Below are 16,525 nucleotides of genomic sequence, written 5' to 3'. Positions count from 1 at the left end.
TACTGCTATATTATACACGATCCTCCGGGGACTTGCGGCTACTTGCGTACACTCTGGTCACAGCGTCGCCATCGGCGGTCTGTTTTCTCCCTGGGAAATAAACCATGTACGGACAACCATGAGAAGAAGCGGGATGAAAGTTCGATCGAGACTTGACTTTGTTGGCTGGCACAGGAAACGGGCAAGAAACCAATGGCGTCCCCGTACCGATAGTAAGGATGGCCAAGACGCTTACCTACGGAGCAAACACAACAAGTAACAAAGCGGGGAGGGGGGAGAGTCAAGGGGCGGATAGCGGAGCCTCTACCCCACGCGACATAACGGGGGAAGAGTGGTGTATTGTCGGAAGCCGCCTTGCCTATCGGTATGTGTACCATTTATCAGTTATCAGATCATGTGTCTCCCCGGGTTTCGGTGCCGCCACAGAAGGCAGGTTCGCGGAGCGGACTGGTGTGCTTATTGCATGAGACGCGGAGGGCCATCGGGGGCTTGCCGCGTGTGTGTATGCATCGAGTCTTCCGCCATAAAGGGGAAAGTAATTGTGCCAATAAGACAGATATGAAAGAGTCTCCCCCTCTCTGTCGTTTGTAAGGTGTATATATCATAAGTACTTGCATGTTTTGACATCATGTTGAGTAATTATAGATCAACTTACACAAAGCCCCCCCCAGCTTCTCTTCTCATTGGACCAGTGTAATAAACCAGGGGTTACATCAAATAGTTCTAGTGCCACACGCATGTCCATAAATATATATAGATATCCCATCTCTATCTATAGTAAATTAGCAGCGTAGCATCGGGCGTTCTCGTGGGAACAAGAACTAGGATCGAGACAGCAAAGTAAAAGGGTGGGAAAAAAGAAGAAGAAGAAGAAGAAGAAAGAATAGAAAACCATAGCAGCGCCCGGCGAGTCCAAGGTTGCTGCTACCACTACTGCACCTGTCGGTTTATTCTGGCCTTTGCCTATTGCAGCAGCTCGGTAAACCGCATAGCCACGATTGCATGTGACCTCGCTTGTTCCTCGTTGGATTGGTTGTCTACCACCTCGTAGATTAGATCTTGTTGTCAAACAGGGATGGAGAGAGCAGAAGTGATATGGGTTTCGTTTGAGAGATGGATTTGCCCGCGTAAGAAAAATAGTAACAGCAAACAGAAACGAGGACCATGCACCCAAACCCCCAACCCTCTAGCGCCATGTCGTGTCGTGGGCGTGGGGGTTAGTTACCCAGGTCGACGGGTGCCCCTGGAGAGACATGTAAGCTGCCGTGGGGGGGGTGCTTTACTGTTCTGCTCACCGAGAGTAACCAACCAGCTCAAGGGGCGCCATCCACCCGAGTCTCAACAAGAGGTGGCTGGCTAACGACAAGGGTACATGGTAGAACAGTTTACAAAGCAGTAACATGGCTACCAGATCAAGTGAGCTGGGATTACACGGCGGTTCTAGGTTAGGAGGGAGCGTGTCACGAGAACAGCAATGCAGAAAAACACGGACACAGAGCATGGCGGGGACCACAGTCCCCTAGTTAGCAGAAAGGCATCGTGATGTGAGTCTTATTAAACATTGTCTTGAGATTTGATGGTGATATCTACAAGCTCCTTCTTCTTCTCATGAAACCCCCCTTCCCCTTTGCTCACATGATTTTACTGCTCCTCCTTCCTAAGGGGTATGGGATATCTGTTCTCCTACGCCATGCTAGAAGACGAAAACAAACACAGGTGCTCGCCCGCTCGCTTTCTGGCATTTCCCAAAATTCAAATGCAAGAAAATGCTCTCGCGCGCGCGACCTGGGCCAACGGGGGGGTATGACGTTATGCTAAGTCATGATGATATGATAAAAGATAAGAAAAAAATGTACGTCTTGTGTACAAGAGGAAAGGGAAGGCAAAAAAGGGGGGGTCGGTCGGCAACCCGGATGGAGCAAGTCCTCTACGGGCCGCGCCAATCTGTTTGCCGTCAAAAGATATCGCTGGGACGAAGACGAAAAGGGAATAGAAGGGGAAAGATGGTATTTTGCCCATGGGTGGTCGTTAATGTACACGTGGCACATGAAGCCATGATGAAGCGTTACGTGGCCTCGTGTGGTGGGTGAAGGTGGAAGAAAATCGTCCAGCGTAGAGGAATGAGTTTGAATGTCAGCGGGCGAGCCGGGAATGAGGATTAACGTCGCCTTTCAAGAGTCCAGTTTGACCAAGAGGTGGACCAAGTCGATGGTGTTCTTCCCTCCAATGTTCAGGTTCTTTGCCTTGTCTGGTGTCACTCCTTGGCTTGAACCACCAGGCATCGCGTCCGAGAAGAACTTTTGAAGGGCCATCTGCGCCATTACAGCATTGTTCAGGTTTTGGCTCTGGAACACAAACAGTACGGCCACACGAGCAAAGTCGAGAACTTGCTCGGTGACTACAAACTGGGGTGTTGTTGAGGTCGTTGCTGGCGGTGCGGATGAAGTAGTAGCGGTTCCCATCGTTTGCGGAGGTGCCGTGGTTACCGGAGCACTCGGGGGCTGAGAGTCCGGGACTGTGAGCGTGGTTGCAAACACCGTCGACGCGTCGCTTGGTAAGCTGGTCGGGTTGGTGACTGTAGTTATGCTAGGCTTGGCGGGATTATTCAACGTGACAGTCACATCAACACCCGGGGAAACGGAGATGACAATGGGGAACCCGGACACGGCCGCCGCGCCAATTCGCTGTAACGAGGGATCCACGCCGGCATCCGTGACCTGATCCAGAGCACCTTTGACTCGAGTCGCCGAGCCACCGAAAGTGACCAGTGCGTTCTCAGCGTTACAGGACAGATTCGCAGAGTTAAACTTCGCCAGAATCCCCGTGCCCGATAAAGGAATGGAGAAATTGGCGTTCGCTTGCTGTATAAGGCGTGGGATGGCCTGTCCAAGAGTTACATTTCGAAGGGCAGGGTCGTCGGGGCTCAACCTGGTGGTAACACACCCATCCGATCCGGGTACGGTACAGGTGGTCCCTGTAAAGCCATTGGAGCAGATGCATGCGCAGACTCCTTGTGTGATGACGTTTGTGCCTCCATTTTCGCATGTCAGTTGGTTCATACATGTCTCCATTGCCGGCTGCTGAGCGCCACCCCGAGCGTTTTGTTTCCGAATGACGAAGAATTCCAGTGGTACAATGATGGCAGCTGCAATCACGATGACCAAAATGAAAAGAAGGAGTATGAAGCCCCACATAGGTAAGCCGCAACAGCGTCTACCCGGCTTCTCTTGTGACGCCGGAGACGATTCGGCATCTCTCGGGATTGCTGCTTGAGGCTGGCCCTGTCCCTGTCCCTGACCGCGGAACGACACACGGCCGATCGGTAACGGCCAAGATGTACCGCTCAGTCGAGCGGGCTGCGGCGGAGCCCTCGTTTGCTGCGGTAAGGGCTGGGCTTGGGCTTGGGCTGGAGGCGGGAAAGCTGCCAGCATGTCCGAGAGGCCGGATTGATGTTTTTCATTGTCGTCTACCCAAATGTTAGCCGAGTCAATGAAACCGACAGGCAAGAAACTTACACATTGAGTACTCTCTCTCCATATCCCTGGCATTGTTGTAGTCCCTGGCATACATCTCTGGCGGAAAGTCGAGCACGTTAAATTGACTTGCTGGCCTCCGACCCTTTTCAATCATCGACGCCAACCGCGTCGCTCTGCGGATGAGATCGGGCAAACTCGTTAAGCTTCCTCTGGCTTCGGCATCCCGGACCGCGTTGATATCAAGACGCGGCGGTCGCCTTATTGCAGAAAATATAGCGGGCCTCGGTGACACTGATATGTCTCGCAGTGCTGACCCATCTGTAGCATTAGCAGCCTCCGGCGCGGCTAGCATAGATTGAGCTGTAGCCCCAGAGCCAACTGTCGCCGCGGTCGTCGACGGTGCTCCTGATGGGGCGCCTGAGCTGGAGGATCCCTCGACATACCCAGTGCCATCTTCGAATGGATCTTGGGACTGGAAGGGTTTCGGTTTCGGTCGTGATGGAAGCGGTAGTACTATCGGCATTGCGTCCCTACCCTCGGCGCTCCTTGTTGTGACCAGTGACGGCTTTCCTTTCCTTCCTATACTTGCGCTTCGTACCAGGCCACGCTCGTCCGTATCGTCATCACTGTAGACCGACTCCTCCGCTATTGTGTCGTCGAAGTAGGCTCCATCGGGGCTGAGACCGGGTGAAATAGTGCCAAAACTTTCCGGTATCGCAGCGCTCGAGGCATAAGATGTATGTGACCGTGCTCTAGGACTTTCTTCTGGGATAGGTGACACATAAGATGCCGTGGAATAGAATGACGAGGCACCGCGTCTCGATGAGGGAGGCGGTCCCAAATTGACACTCCTCCGCGGCACAGGAGGCGGCGGGGGTGGAGGTATATTTAGCCCATTTGACACGGCTGGCGCACTCGTGGGCAATGGAAAATCCGGTATCGAACCGACTGATGATAAAGTTGACGGCCGCGAAGAGCCCGCTGGCGTTTCTGGCACGGAGAGCTCCGAAGCCCTCGGGTTCTGTGGTACGTACTGGAAGACGGGAGTGTGCTCCTGAGGCCTGGAGGCGTCGAGAATCGAAGGTACGTGACTTGGCCTGGGTGGTCGTTGCGGTGGCACTGGCGATCTACCTGGAGGAGGTCTGTATCGGTCTGAGCCTTCTGAGCTTGTAGGCGAAGGAATGGGTCCGGCAAGCGGCCATTGCGGCACCGCTGGCTGCGGTCTCGATATTGTCAGTCCACCAATCCCTCCTTCTCTTCCAGGTGGTTGCGGTGCCCGACGCGGTGGTGATGGGAAGTCTGGGGGCAGCCCTTGCTCGGCCCTTTCGCGAGCCCTCCTCACGGAACCCGCAATCCCAGATGGTCCGTCCATCCCGTCCGCATATTGAGCTCGACTCATTTATTCCAAACACAAACCGCCCAGCAACTCGATTTGGCGATTCCTCCTCGGCTATCCCAAAACCTCGAGCAGCTATTTTCCTCGTTGATCAACAGCATGCGAAAATTTCCGGGTCCGATACACAAAGCTGGGTCCAAAAACCAGTCGCCGTATTTGCACAGCTGGCGAGACCGACGGGCCTAGAGAGACGAAGACGAAGACGAGTACGCTGTTCCTGTCGTATAACTTCCGTCGAATAGATTGGGTATCGCAAGCCTTGGTTGTGAGACGATGTCCTCGCGAGGCCGGTATCCAGAATGGCGATGGTAAAAAGAGCGAAGGCGATCCCTACAGATGCTGGATGCGTAGGCGAAAGGAACACGGTGATTCCTGTGGAAAGCCGGCCTGAAACAATGCGGCAATTGTATAATGAGAAAGTATAGCGTCAGGAGAGTATAATTACTCCATATCCTGAGCGGACAAGGCAAAAAGACTATGGTACAAAAATTAGTCCTCTACTGATCGAAGCGAAGTAAAGCAAATGAGTGAATGAAGCAGGCCCGGCTGCGTGTGGCGGTATTTTGGAACAAGAGTATCGACGGGGAGGCAGACGACACCATGAATGGGCAGAGAGAGACCAGACGAGATCCCGGAGGTCAGAGGTGGCAGACGCTGGTCACGCATCCCCTGTCTAGTCGTGGTGCCATTTCTGGGGCTGCTAAGGGGACAATGATGGGCCGGTCTGAGAATGGTAGGCTAGGTGTGGTCGGTGCCAAGTTGATAGTGTGGACAACACCCAGTCTACCAGCACCAAACAGACAAGGAACACTTAAACACCCGAGCAGCGAATGAGAGACGAAAAGAGGAGGTCACGCACGCTTGAAGTTTCGCGATGGGGAGGGAGCTACTCTTGGCAGCAGTGGACCGTGTGTGCAACGTACAAGACGACTACAACGCAACGTATTTCGAAGTTCGAAGAAGGCAAACCGCGTGGGGATGCGCAAAGACGAGTCGGCTCGCTATGGTCAGATTGGATGAACCGGAATAATCACCAACGAGAATCGCAGGCGTGAGGGAATCCCGAAGGGCAGAGGCAGAGTGAGGCTGGTCCTGAGGTGCGTCGTGGTGGGAGACTGGTCGTAGTGCAACCTTGGACGCTTGTCGTGTTTCAGGTTTGCGGGCAGAACAGGGTCGGCTGGTGGAAGCGAAGCAGAGCGAGATTCAGAAGCCTAGGCGGGTAGACTTGAGCGGCGATCAAGGGTCAATCAAGCAGCAAGCACACAAATACTTTTTGTATCTGTTGGCGTTCTTGTTGCTGTTGCTGTCGTTGTACGTTGTTGTTTTTTCGTCGTCAGATGTCGATGCAGGTGTGAGTATCCAGACAGAGACGGACGGGTTCGCAGGGGATATTGCGCTTTGGGTCGGGTTTGAACGAGAGAAAACGCTGGGGAGTGTCGTCAAGACACACGCACACAGCTTTCAGGCCGGAAGCAAATCAGACAGACAGAAAGATAGCTGGGCCGGGCAGAGATCCAAAAGAGCGACGTGGAAACAAGAAATCAGCCCACGTAAACAGTTGGTTGCGCTTGGGCAAAAAGGCAACTTGCGCCTGGACGACTTTGGGAAGAAGGGAAGGTTTAAGTTGACTGATGTCAACGAGCTTAGGGGAGAAACTAGGAAATAGGTAGCCGGCCGAGTGTGTAGCTAACTGCTTCCTGTCTGGTCTGGCGGAAGAGGGAAAGTATATCGGAACTTTTCGCCGCGACTGACGTGACGGGCCAGAAACTGTCAAGAAGGAGAGGACACAGGCGAACGGGAGCGAGAAGGAAGGCGAGGGCGGTGCAGGGAGGAAATAGAGGCACAGGAAGATGAAAATAGGCCGGCGTCGACGTTCCATCGCTTGTGCAACGCATGTCACATTCGATGGGGAGATGGGGACTGGGTGCTCAGGCTAGTCGTGCATACTCTATCAAATCTCCGAGCCAGTGACTGACTACCTCTCTCTATGTACTTCGGTATGCACGCAAGTTCTTCTTGTTCCCTTCATCCTCACCAAATAGCCGGGTTGGTCCTTTTTCCAAATTACCAACTGACTAAAAGTGCCCTGCTGGGTGAAGCCTTGCCAGGCAATACAAAGTACGTACATAAGGTGTGTGTGTGGCGTCTCTCGCGTCTTTGGTAGTTCGGGGGCCTCTTTCCAAATTTAGAGTGGAGGGGTTGGTGGGCAAACAGCGTCCTTCTTCATCGTGTCTATTCCAGCCCTCTCTGCCTCGCAAGCTCCCTCTTCTTTCCTGTCTCTGCCGGCTTATTTCTGGCCCGTTCCTGGGACTAAGCCTGCAAGCCAACTACCCGAAGTCAGGGGCCCCTGTAGATTCTGCAGGGTCCATTCTGCACCGACGAATCACAAACAGACAACCCCCCAATTGGAAACACTAGCGTCATCACCTACAGGCATCTGCACCCCTTGTCCCTTCCAGTTTTTTGTCTGCGCTTGGGCCCCGGTCTTGGGTCTTGGCCTGGGTCTCCTATGTAGCTTATTTCTCTGTCCTGGCATCTGAGATCTCCGAATATCCTCAGCTGCCCCCCAGTAGCCAACATAAACTCGCAAGATCGCTGGCTAAAAATGCCCCATGAGCCAGCCGCCCGAGTCCAAGTGGGCGGGCACGCACGTCAACAACATCCACCTGATTGCAGGTTTCCCGGTACGGCTCAATTGAAGGGACGCCGTGGCCCGAAACCCCAATGACCAGTGCAATCAACATCAACCAACGGCGCCATCTCTAATCAAACGGGCTCTCCATCACTTGGCGCCTTTACCTGGAACCACAGTAAGGCGAAGGAAACAGGACCCCACAATCGCCGCGACATTGCCGTTGGTGTTGCAAATGTCGAAATCCATCTCGGATTATTCGTTCCCTATTCGCATCTCTTGTGCGACACTTGGCGCGCTCCTAGAGCGCCAACGAAGAATCGTGCTCGGATCCTCAGGAGCCTGCCTTGCAGCAACCGCATCGAGGGATGGCCAGCTCATCCGTCTCTTGCGCATCCACTGTTTACACTTCGCTTGGAAGAAACCAATGCTTGTTGCATAGTAGCAGGAGCATCATTTGTTTCTGCTGGTTTGCTAATCGATCCCGTCCCACGCGGTCGGTCGGGCCAGCTACCCAACTACCCTACCCTACCCAGCCAGCTACATGCATGTGTATGTAAACGGCCGGCCGTTTCCCCAGCCGCATGAGCTAGGCAAACCTTGGTCGCTTCTGACAGCGCACCATGCCGCTCGCTGTCTTACATCTCAACTGACTCTTTCTTTTCCGTCTTTTCTTCTTATCGATATCTGGAGTGGCCATCTATAGGCATGAATACATCGGGCATTCGTCATATGTGCAGGCCCACGGAAGGAAATGAAATCCGGGGCTACCCAACCAGAGAATGGAACAGGGCCCATCCGGCATGAGGCTCGCGAGGCTTGTTCCGCCCGGTAAAAGCAACGCAACTGCCCCAGACATCAGACGACATGGACAACCTAATCTCGACTATCCGGCCTGTGTCACTACGCATTGTCTTAACAGTAATCACTAAGTAGTAAGCGATGGCACGTTAGGTAAGTTGCGCCAAACACTTGCCCTGGGCCCTGGCGATGGCTGCGACCATGTAACCTAGTGGCATTGACAGCTTATTGTGTTACATAGAAGTCGGGCGCGGGTCACAATTCCGAGTGCTCCTGGAAAGAGTGTTGAGTAAGTAGGTAGGTAAGGGAGAGAGGGGATGATTTATTGGAACTGATTGAACATGCCGGCCCAAGCTCACGTCAAATTCAGCCTCCCGGTCGCGACCTGTTTGCGTGCTTTTTTCCGCGTCGTCAGTCGGTCCGGGCCCTTGGCGCGGTACGCTGAGGCTATTGGACCATATGGCGTGCCAATCATATGACTTCCCTGGTCGACAGCGAGCCAGAAGCCTACAAAGGCCGGCAGAGCCTCGAGTTTGCGACAGAAGTGTTTCAGATCGGGAGTCCGCCAAGCCATTGGCCCTCGCCAATCACAGCTTCGAAACTGGGATCACCCGTTCCAGCCCGTCTCCTTCCACTTCAGGCAATTCTTCAGAGGCCTTCTTCTTCTATTCCGCCGCCCACGCGTCCGGCACGCTTCTGGGCCGTTTGTTTTAGGCGCATCGCAACTCAAGACATCTATCCGGCCCGTTAGCCTGTGATTCACGTACAGTACTATTTCGGCCAATCTATTTTCATCTCATGCGTTGACTTAGATCTATCGACAGGCGGGTTACGGACAATACCACTACTTATTTGGAAGGTGGGCTCCCGCGGCGCGCCCTAGGAACGCGAAGAGTGGTGACATTCAAACGTGCAAATCTGGGTAGGTAAATTTAGCTGGGTGAGGTCTTCTGTTTTCCTAATCTCCGCCGAATGTTTCGTAGATATGACAAGCTTCTTTTGTAATGATGCCTCGGCCCGATCGTAATCTTCCGCATTGGTCAGGTATGGGCTTCTGGGTCGAAACGCTTTCGAGATCAACCAGGAACAGGGAGAAGTAAGGGGCGTTCTTGTATTTACAGTCGGTCTTTGGAGTAGTGCAGTCAGTTAGTTACTTCTTTGCTGGCAATCCGTGGTGAATAGCAAGCCTATCCATCCCTCCGTGTATAAAATGGCCATGGCAATGCATGTGAAACAAGATGTACATGAAGATTGTGCGCAAGGCACCTGCTTGCGACATGATATCGAATCCGTCTTGAACTGTCCGGTGGTCTTGTAAACGAACCCTTCTTCCTCCAAGGCCACGTGAGTTCTTTGCGGTGTATCCTTTAACGTTCTCGATCCCACGGGAATGCAGCAGCAGCTCCCATTGTTGCTGCTTTGTAGATGGAAACGCCACATCTCCCTCCCCCTTCTCAATCCCGGTACATCGTATATCTCCTCTGTCCCCCGTTGCTCATGGCCACCCCGCCCACTACGGCCGAGAGACTGGTACCTTTGAATATGGTCTCGTATTGCTCCCACTTGATGGCCGGGGCGTACGGCTGGCAGTGCACCCGGTAGCAAAGCAGTGCGGTGATGCTCAAGTAGGTGCCCGCTAGGAGCTTGTACTTGTACGTGCTGAAGAATGAGCTGCCGTAATCAGTATCCTCTGATCCGGACGATGATGATGACGATGACATGTTTGTTGATGTCGGAGTATGCGTTTGGATCGACTGTTTTCTTTTGGTATCGCAATGGTGTGTTTGCGTGTTGGGCTGCTCGTGTTCTGGCCTTCGATGGTGACGCCGTGGTATAAGACAAGTCGATTACGTCACTGGTCTTGAAACGCATACACAGTACCTATCTATGTAGTCTAACCTGAGTTTGCGATACCTAGTTAAACAGTAAGTCCAGCCTCTGATATACGCTGCTGCGACTGGCTTGTATCGAAAGTGACAGGAAGCGGAATATTACTGCGCGACATTAACACCCAACTATAACCCGGAGGCCATGAACACCCAGTACGTACAACATCTTCTCTAGCGGATATCATATATATATATAATTATCTGCTCTAATGCACATACTGTTGAGAATGGCCTCTATGACTGGCAGAGCGCACTGTCTTACTTGGTTGTGATCCCTCCCCATATGGCCTGCTGTGGTCCCTCGCCGGTTGACGCTGATTCCAGGGTACTTACCATTCAGCATATACATGACTCTCGAACATGAATAAGATATCAACTCAATCTGAGTACCAACGGTGATTAAGAACGAAAAATGGACATGGTGAAACCTCTGTCCACTTTGGAAGGTTCTGTTATCTTATACCTGTCACTGCTTACCGCCTCGTCCAATGTGATTCTCCAGCTGTAGCCAGATGTGGAATGCAGCTCAGTTTGCATTGTTGACTGAATGGACTTGGGCATACTGAAGCGATCCTCGTTTGGTTGTTGGTCCTGCTGACTCGGATATCTGCTATATCCTGGAAACGAGAATTGCCTCTTGGCTGGATACTTGAGCTTGATGATACCCATATCCTCTTGTCAACAGACTGGGTCGAGAGGTAGTGCATGACGGGAACTCAATGAACAGGAACGACCTGCTCTCTCGTAGCTCCCCAATGCCAAACATATATTCCCTTCCAGGGTAATTCTTAGAGGCTTTCGGGCAACGATGTCTGCACGGAGTCTGGGCGAGAAGAAGAGCGCCCTCAGGCCTAGGTCGTCGGACGTCTAGATATCGTCCACGGTGCTCCAAGTTTGGAGTATGCTAGACTGCAGAGAAGCATGCGAATGTAAGCTGATGTTGGCAAGCTCCCCCTATCCCCTGCCTAGGTGCATACATTGTAGATGTTAACCTTGCTACTGCCGTCATCGGTTGAGTGGTTACCACCTGGGGAGGTAAGCTTGGTGGGTATCACCACCCTACCGAATCATCCACAAAGCTTTTGGCTTTTCCGATCAACTTGCCATAGGATATGCATCTCAAGACACCCAGGCTCCCTTACAGCCAGATGGAAGGGCAACAATGGCCAAGGTTCCAAGCGGTACGGTACGGTATGGGTCCCGGTGAACCGATCCGAGTCCGAGGCTGAGGTGGCGGGCCAGCCACAGGACGGAATATGCCCCCAACCCCGAATTAGACCCCGAGCCAAGGCCTGCCTGGTATCTACGTGCCTGGGTAATGACTAAGTAGGATGGAGCTGATGCAGATATATATATATATATATATATATAACGTGGTTTACCACTACGCGACGCATATCACTTGGCGACGCACCTTTTCCACTTCTCGACCTTTTTATATAAATTAATTTAATCACAACGCTTGAAATTAATTAAAACTACTCGCTATCCGATTTTTCGCTTGATTTTATATCTTTTTTACATGTTCGCGTATTATAACCTGTTTCGCCGTAAACACTATAGCGCCTTCCACCGGTTACTCTCCGTTTTAACGAACCCCTATTTTTATTTTTATCGGGCATTAAACGCTTCTTTTTTGCTTTTTTATCCTATAGTTACTAAAATTTTTTAATAGTAAAGGCTTTTTTAAGCTAAACTCGCGACTTTTTAGCTCTCCGGCGCTTAAAAAGTGCCAAATTAATCTTTTTTAATATATATATCTTATCGCGTATAAAGGTTATTTTATAAGCTATTTTGGTTATATTTTTCGCTATTTAGTCTACCGTATTTAAAATCGGCGTTAGAAAGCTTCTTTAATAAGTAGACACCCTCTTTTTAATATAAATAAAATACTTAATTATTTATTAAGGATTAGACGGCGTTTAAGGGTCGTAGGTACTAGCCGTTCTTAAACGGGATAAGTTAAGTGTAAACGTCCGGAGATATATATTTAACTTATTAATTACCTCGTTAAGATTATAAGGTATTAAATTAAATACGCTGAATCTAGATTTAATATTAGCTTTTATAAAAACAGTAAAATGCGCGGCTTTAAAGGCGATAAAGAATTCGAGCTTAATAATATAATTTATAAAAGCTTTAATAAATAGCTCGATTTTTTCGAATAAATACGCTTTAAAGGCGAATAAAGTACTATATTAAGAAATTAAAACAAGTGCGATAAATAGGGAGGTATATTAATAATAATAATATCGTTATTTTAGTAGTATACCTCGAATTCGGCCGAAATATAGTTTTCGTGGCCGTCGAGAATTAAGAGGCGGTAGCAACCTTTCGTTTATAATTTAGTATGTTTATCGAAATGCTTAATTTAGTTTAAGCCTGTTTCGTTATTAGTCTAATTATTAGAAGTCGGCTTAATTACTTAGTCGCCCGGTAAATCGGTTTCGCGGGACTAGTTTACGAGGTAATATTAACCTTAAACGATTAAAAACGGCGGAATATATTAGCCTTACAAATTAATATATTTAATCGCCGTTGTTTATTCTCGATTATTAAGCTGGACCGACTTCGCTTTTTTACGCCGCTCGGCGCGTATTATAACGAGTATTAACCTAATTATGTTTATTATAAAGCCGGTTTCGTTAAAATTTTAAATATCTTCGTTAACGATCCCGTATTTCGCCTTTATATTTACGACCAGCGTAAACCAAGTAAAAATAACTTTAAAATCCTCGTAAAGAGTTTTTTAATAATCGTACCGACGATTTATTTTAGTTTTTAAGTCTAAATTACGATTAATAAAGCGCTTAACCTAGTACTTATTAACGCGGTCGCTGCCGCGCAACGCGGTAAAAAAATTAGCTATATTTTTTATACTAGCGAGATCGGGAGGTATTCCTCGAATATTTAAATTAATTATATATTTACGAAGTACCTCTTTTTAATTAGATTTATTTTACGTCGTTTCGGTCAGATTTCGCGTTTTAAAGTTCGGCTGTAAATTTAATAGTATAAAGTTAATTTAAGTATATTATAAGCTTTTATTATTATTCTTTAATTTATTTAATTCGGTTCGTTTCGTGTCGCTTAAATTACTAAAATTATCCGATTTTTTTGGGATTAATTAGGTATTATAGTTATGGAGGTATTACGCGTTAAAGTTTAATTATATTAGAATTGAATTAAGGTGCGTCGCCAAGTAATATGCGTCGCGTAGTGGTAAACCACGTTATATATATCAATTAAGACCTGCATATTCGTCAATCCCACGCCGTCAGCAACGACATCAATAAAAATACCAAAACAGCGACAGAGTCTATATATTTGGGTTTTGAGTAAATTCTATTGATATGTCGAAGACCAAAACTACATGTCGATTCTCCTCATGTGCAAAACGACCAGGGAAGCCTGGTAGGCAGTGGTAGCTGGAGGCGCAATTGATAGCTGCGCTATCCCTGCAGATCGAAAACCGACGTGATGCATTGAACCGCCGCTCTAAAGCGACACTACGGAGCACTTGCCAATCAATCAATAAGGCAGAAAAGTAAGTACCTAGGGACACTGGAGCTGGAGTATACAGTCTCCTCGTACGTTGTATGTATGTTGGTGACGTGGTGAGAGGCTGTTCGATTGGCTAGAATGCCATGTAGTTCCGAGAGCCCACCCCGAGCCAGGATGCCATCACGAGAGGATGACCAGATGGGAACCGACGTACGGCATTTACTCGTGCCAGCCTCTCGCCTCTTTTGCTTAACCTCAGGTAGGTAGGTATGTTGCATGATGCAGGACAGGCGCCCACGGTGCCCACCAGGATCCACCAGCCTGCGCTGGGGGGGGACGCGCCGGCCCCTCACCTAGACCTTCCCCCGTTCGCCGTAGTCTGGAAGTGGAGGGGTCCGATCCTGGGATGACGACGACTGTTCCTGATTGACAGCTGCTAGACTCAGCTGACACTTGCTGCCAGATCTGAGGCGGAGCATGTCCGGGCTGGATCGACTGCAAGGGGGGGCGTTCTTCTGGGCAGTCTTCTGGGCAGGGGGCCAGGCGGCAGGGGGGGCCAAAAGAGGCCAAAAGAGGTGACCTCAGAGTCTCAGACAAAGGCGTCGTCCCCCGTCACACGTCGTCAGCTTTATTACTTTCAGCCCATTCAACTCATCCTACTACCCAATCCTAACCTGTCTAAACAACACAAACTCCACACCCCAGTCTCTTCTTTTTCCTATCCAACTCTCAACCAAGACCATTTCCTCACTTTCTTTACTTTGTTACACACCATATCCAAAAAGAAGAAGTTGTTCTTCAACCATCCACGACACACCTGACAAAATGCATTTGTCATCCCTTCTTACCGCCGCGGGCCTGGCGGTCTCTTCGACCAACGCCTTCTTGCTCCCCCTGCCCGAGTCATCCGAGAACGATGCCATCACCACTCTTCCCGTCCCCATCAACGCCGGGCGCGTCCCCCAGATTTCAGAAAAGCGAACCCTCAAACTCGACTGTCCCGGATGCTCCGCCTTGGCCCCGGGCCGTCACCATGCTATGTCGAAGCTGGCTGCGGCCGACATCTCGAGCTACCTGGAGCTGGACTTCAGCGTGGACCACGCCGCCAACTCGGACCGTTTGCTATTGAACGGCTTCGAGCTGTACCCCAACTCCGACCCGATGGCTAGCACCCTGAGCGCCAAGCTGCAGAACGACGCCATGCCGCACCACCAGATGATGCGACCGGGCCACATGAGGCACAACAAGAACGAGTTCCCGCTGGGGTTCGGACTTCGCACCGCCGCCGTTGCCAAGAACGAGGAGGACAACATGGAACTGTACCAGCTCGACCTGCAAATCATCGAGGTCGGCAATGTTTTCATCGACGGACTCCCCAACGTCCAGGTCAAGATTATCAAGACACCCGAGGGCGGTCTGATGATCGGCAACGTCGACGTGACCGCTTCCGAGAGCGGCCAGAAGGGCAAGCCGGAGACGTGCAACAGCTGGGTCTGCCGTATGAAGGCGGCCGCCATGCAGCAACTCGCCCGCCTGCGTACCTTCAAGTCGTGCCACGGTAAGCCCAAGGCCATGGGCAAGCTCGAGGGCATGCACCGTCACCCCGGCCCCCACCACCTGAACGATGCCCCCAGCCGCCGCGCCCAATGGAGCCAGCTCATGAAGAACATTGCCTCGCACATCCTGTTGCCCATTGCCATCGGAATCGTTGCTGGTGTCAGCGCTAGCATGTAAGTTATCCTGTGCCCGACTCTTTTGCCACGTTATAGAAATGCTAATAATATATCTACAGCCTCGGAATGATGGTTGGTACCGCTATCGTCTGCCTGTGGCGCACCTTTGTCCGCCCTGCCGGAACCCGCCGCCACCACCGCCGCCGCGGCCACTCTGTCCACAAGGCCGCCCATAACGAGACTGCTGCTAGCGACGAGAAGGCCGGCCTGATGTCTCACCAGGAGGAAGTCGACACTCCGCCTTCGTATGTTGAGGAGGGACTTGTCGAGGACAAGAAGCCCAACAGCTCTTAAATTGCAAATCCTTGCTGAACGAATGTGCCTAGTAGGGCAATGTATACTGCAACACCCAGAAGAAAGATGTTCAGTTTGTCTGGGAAGAGGGATGATATGACGCGTTGGGGAATTCCAGTATGGCTTAGTAGCATGGCAGGCATGGTTGTTTTCACGATCCGACAAGTTTGATTTGGAGTACCCTCCTTCATAGTCCCCATTCCTCGTTGCTGGAGTTGTACCGAGTAGCTTGTGATAAAATACCCACATTCCTTTCGACGGATATATCTCCTATACAATAAAGCAAATTCGTTGCACTGGCCAAAGCAGTAAGGAGTGACTACGTGACTGCGACTACGACTACATATGCATGCATTGCTTGGCCAGATTCTCGACTCTCTGCCCGGAGCATGTATGGGGCAGGCAACTCCTGTCGCCCTGGATTTAAAGGCCACACTATCAGTCGATCAAATGTAAGAAAGCGGAGTTGCATAGCTTGCCCCGTCGGCATCTACATCTGCCATTCTATTCTCTCTAGCCTTGTTAGGACACGGGCAGGTAGTATCGTCGCTTTGTGCACGGACCATCCGGAGAAGAAGCTTCAACGGGGGCACTTTGAATATTGGGAAGATTAAGTAAGCGATTTATTGGCTTTTGACGATTGACTTCGTTCCTATCATCGAACCGAGAACAACTCCTCAATTGATAGACGTCGATGATGCGCCACCCCAGCTCTTGAATCTTAGGTTTGTCATGATTCACTCGAATCAGGTATGTGTGCACTTGTTGGCCTGGCAGCGATGGGTTGAGCTCTAACTGGG

At 50.7% G+C, this 16,525-nt stretch overlaps 3 protein-coding genes across 3 annotated transcripts; 1 reads left to right on the top strand and 2 right to left on the bottom strand.

The window, feature by feature from the left end:
* Nucleotides 1–2,171: 2,171 nt before the first annotated feature.
* PG986_010940 (uncharacterized protein) lies at nucleotides 2,172–4,875 on the bottom strand (the record flags this gene model as incomplete). The annotated part of the gene is made up of 2 exons (XM_066847162.1): nucleotides 2,172–3,466; nucleotides 3,516–4,875. 2 exons carry the CDS (start codon nucleotides 4,873–4,875, stop codon nucleotides 2,172–2,174), a joined length of 2,655 nt encoding a protein of 884 aa, XP_066696653.1.
* Nucleotides 4,876–9,263: 4,388 nt separating this feature from the next.
* Nucleotides 9,264–10,026, bottom strand: PG986_010939 (uncharacterized protein; the record flags this gene model as incomplete). The annotated part of the gene is made up of 2 exons (XM_066847161.1): nucleotides 9,264–9,431; nucleotides 9,820–10,026. 2 exons carry the CDS (start codon nucleotides 10,024–10,026, stop codon nucleotides 9,264–9,266), a joined length of 375 nt encoding a protein of 124 aa, XP_066696652.1.
* A 4,497-nt stretch (nucleotides 10,027–14,523) lies between these two features.
* PG986_010938 (uncharacterized protein) lies at nucleotides 14,524–15,725 on the top strand (the record flags this gene model as incomplete). Its single annotated transcript, XM_066847160.1, has 2 exons — nucleotides 14,524–15,428; nucleotides 15,491–15,725. The coding sequence occupies 2 exons, from the start codon at nucleotides 14,524–14,526 to the stop codon at nucleotides 15,723–15,725; spliced, it is 1,140 nt and encodes a 379-aa protein (XP_066696651.1).
* Between the last annotated feature and the right edge of the window lie 800 nt (nucleotides 15,726–16,525).

The sequence above is a fragment of the Apiospora aurea genome (genome assembly GCF_038362705.1).
Source record: "Apiospora aurea strain CBS 24483 chromosome Unknown utg000007l_segment0_segment0, whole genome shotgun sequence".
Taxonomy (NCBI): domain Eukaryota; kingdom Fungi; phylum Ascomycota; class Sordariomycetes; order Amphisphaeriales; family Apiosporaceae; genus Apiospora; species Apiospora aurea.
Note: the sequence above shows the minus strand (reverse complement) of the source record. Positions and strands in the feature narration are given on the sequence as shown.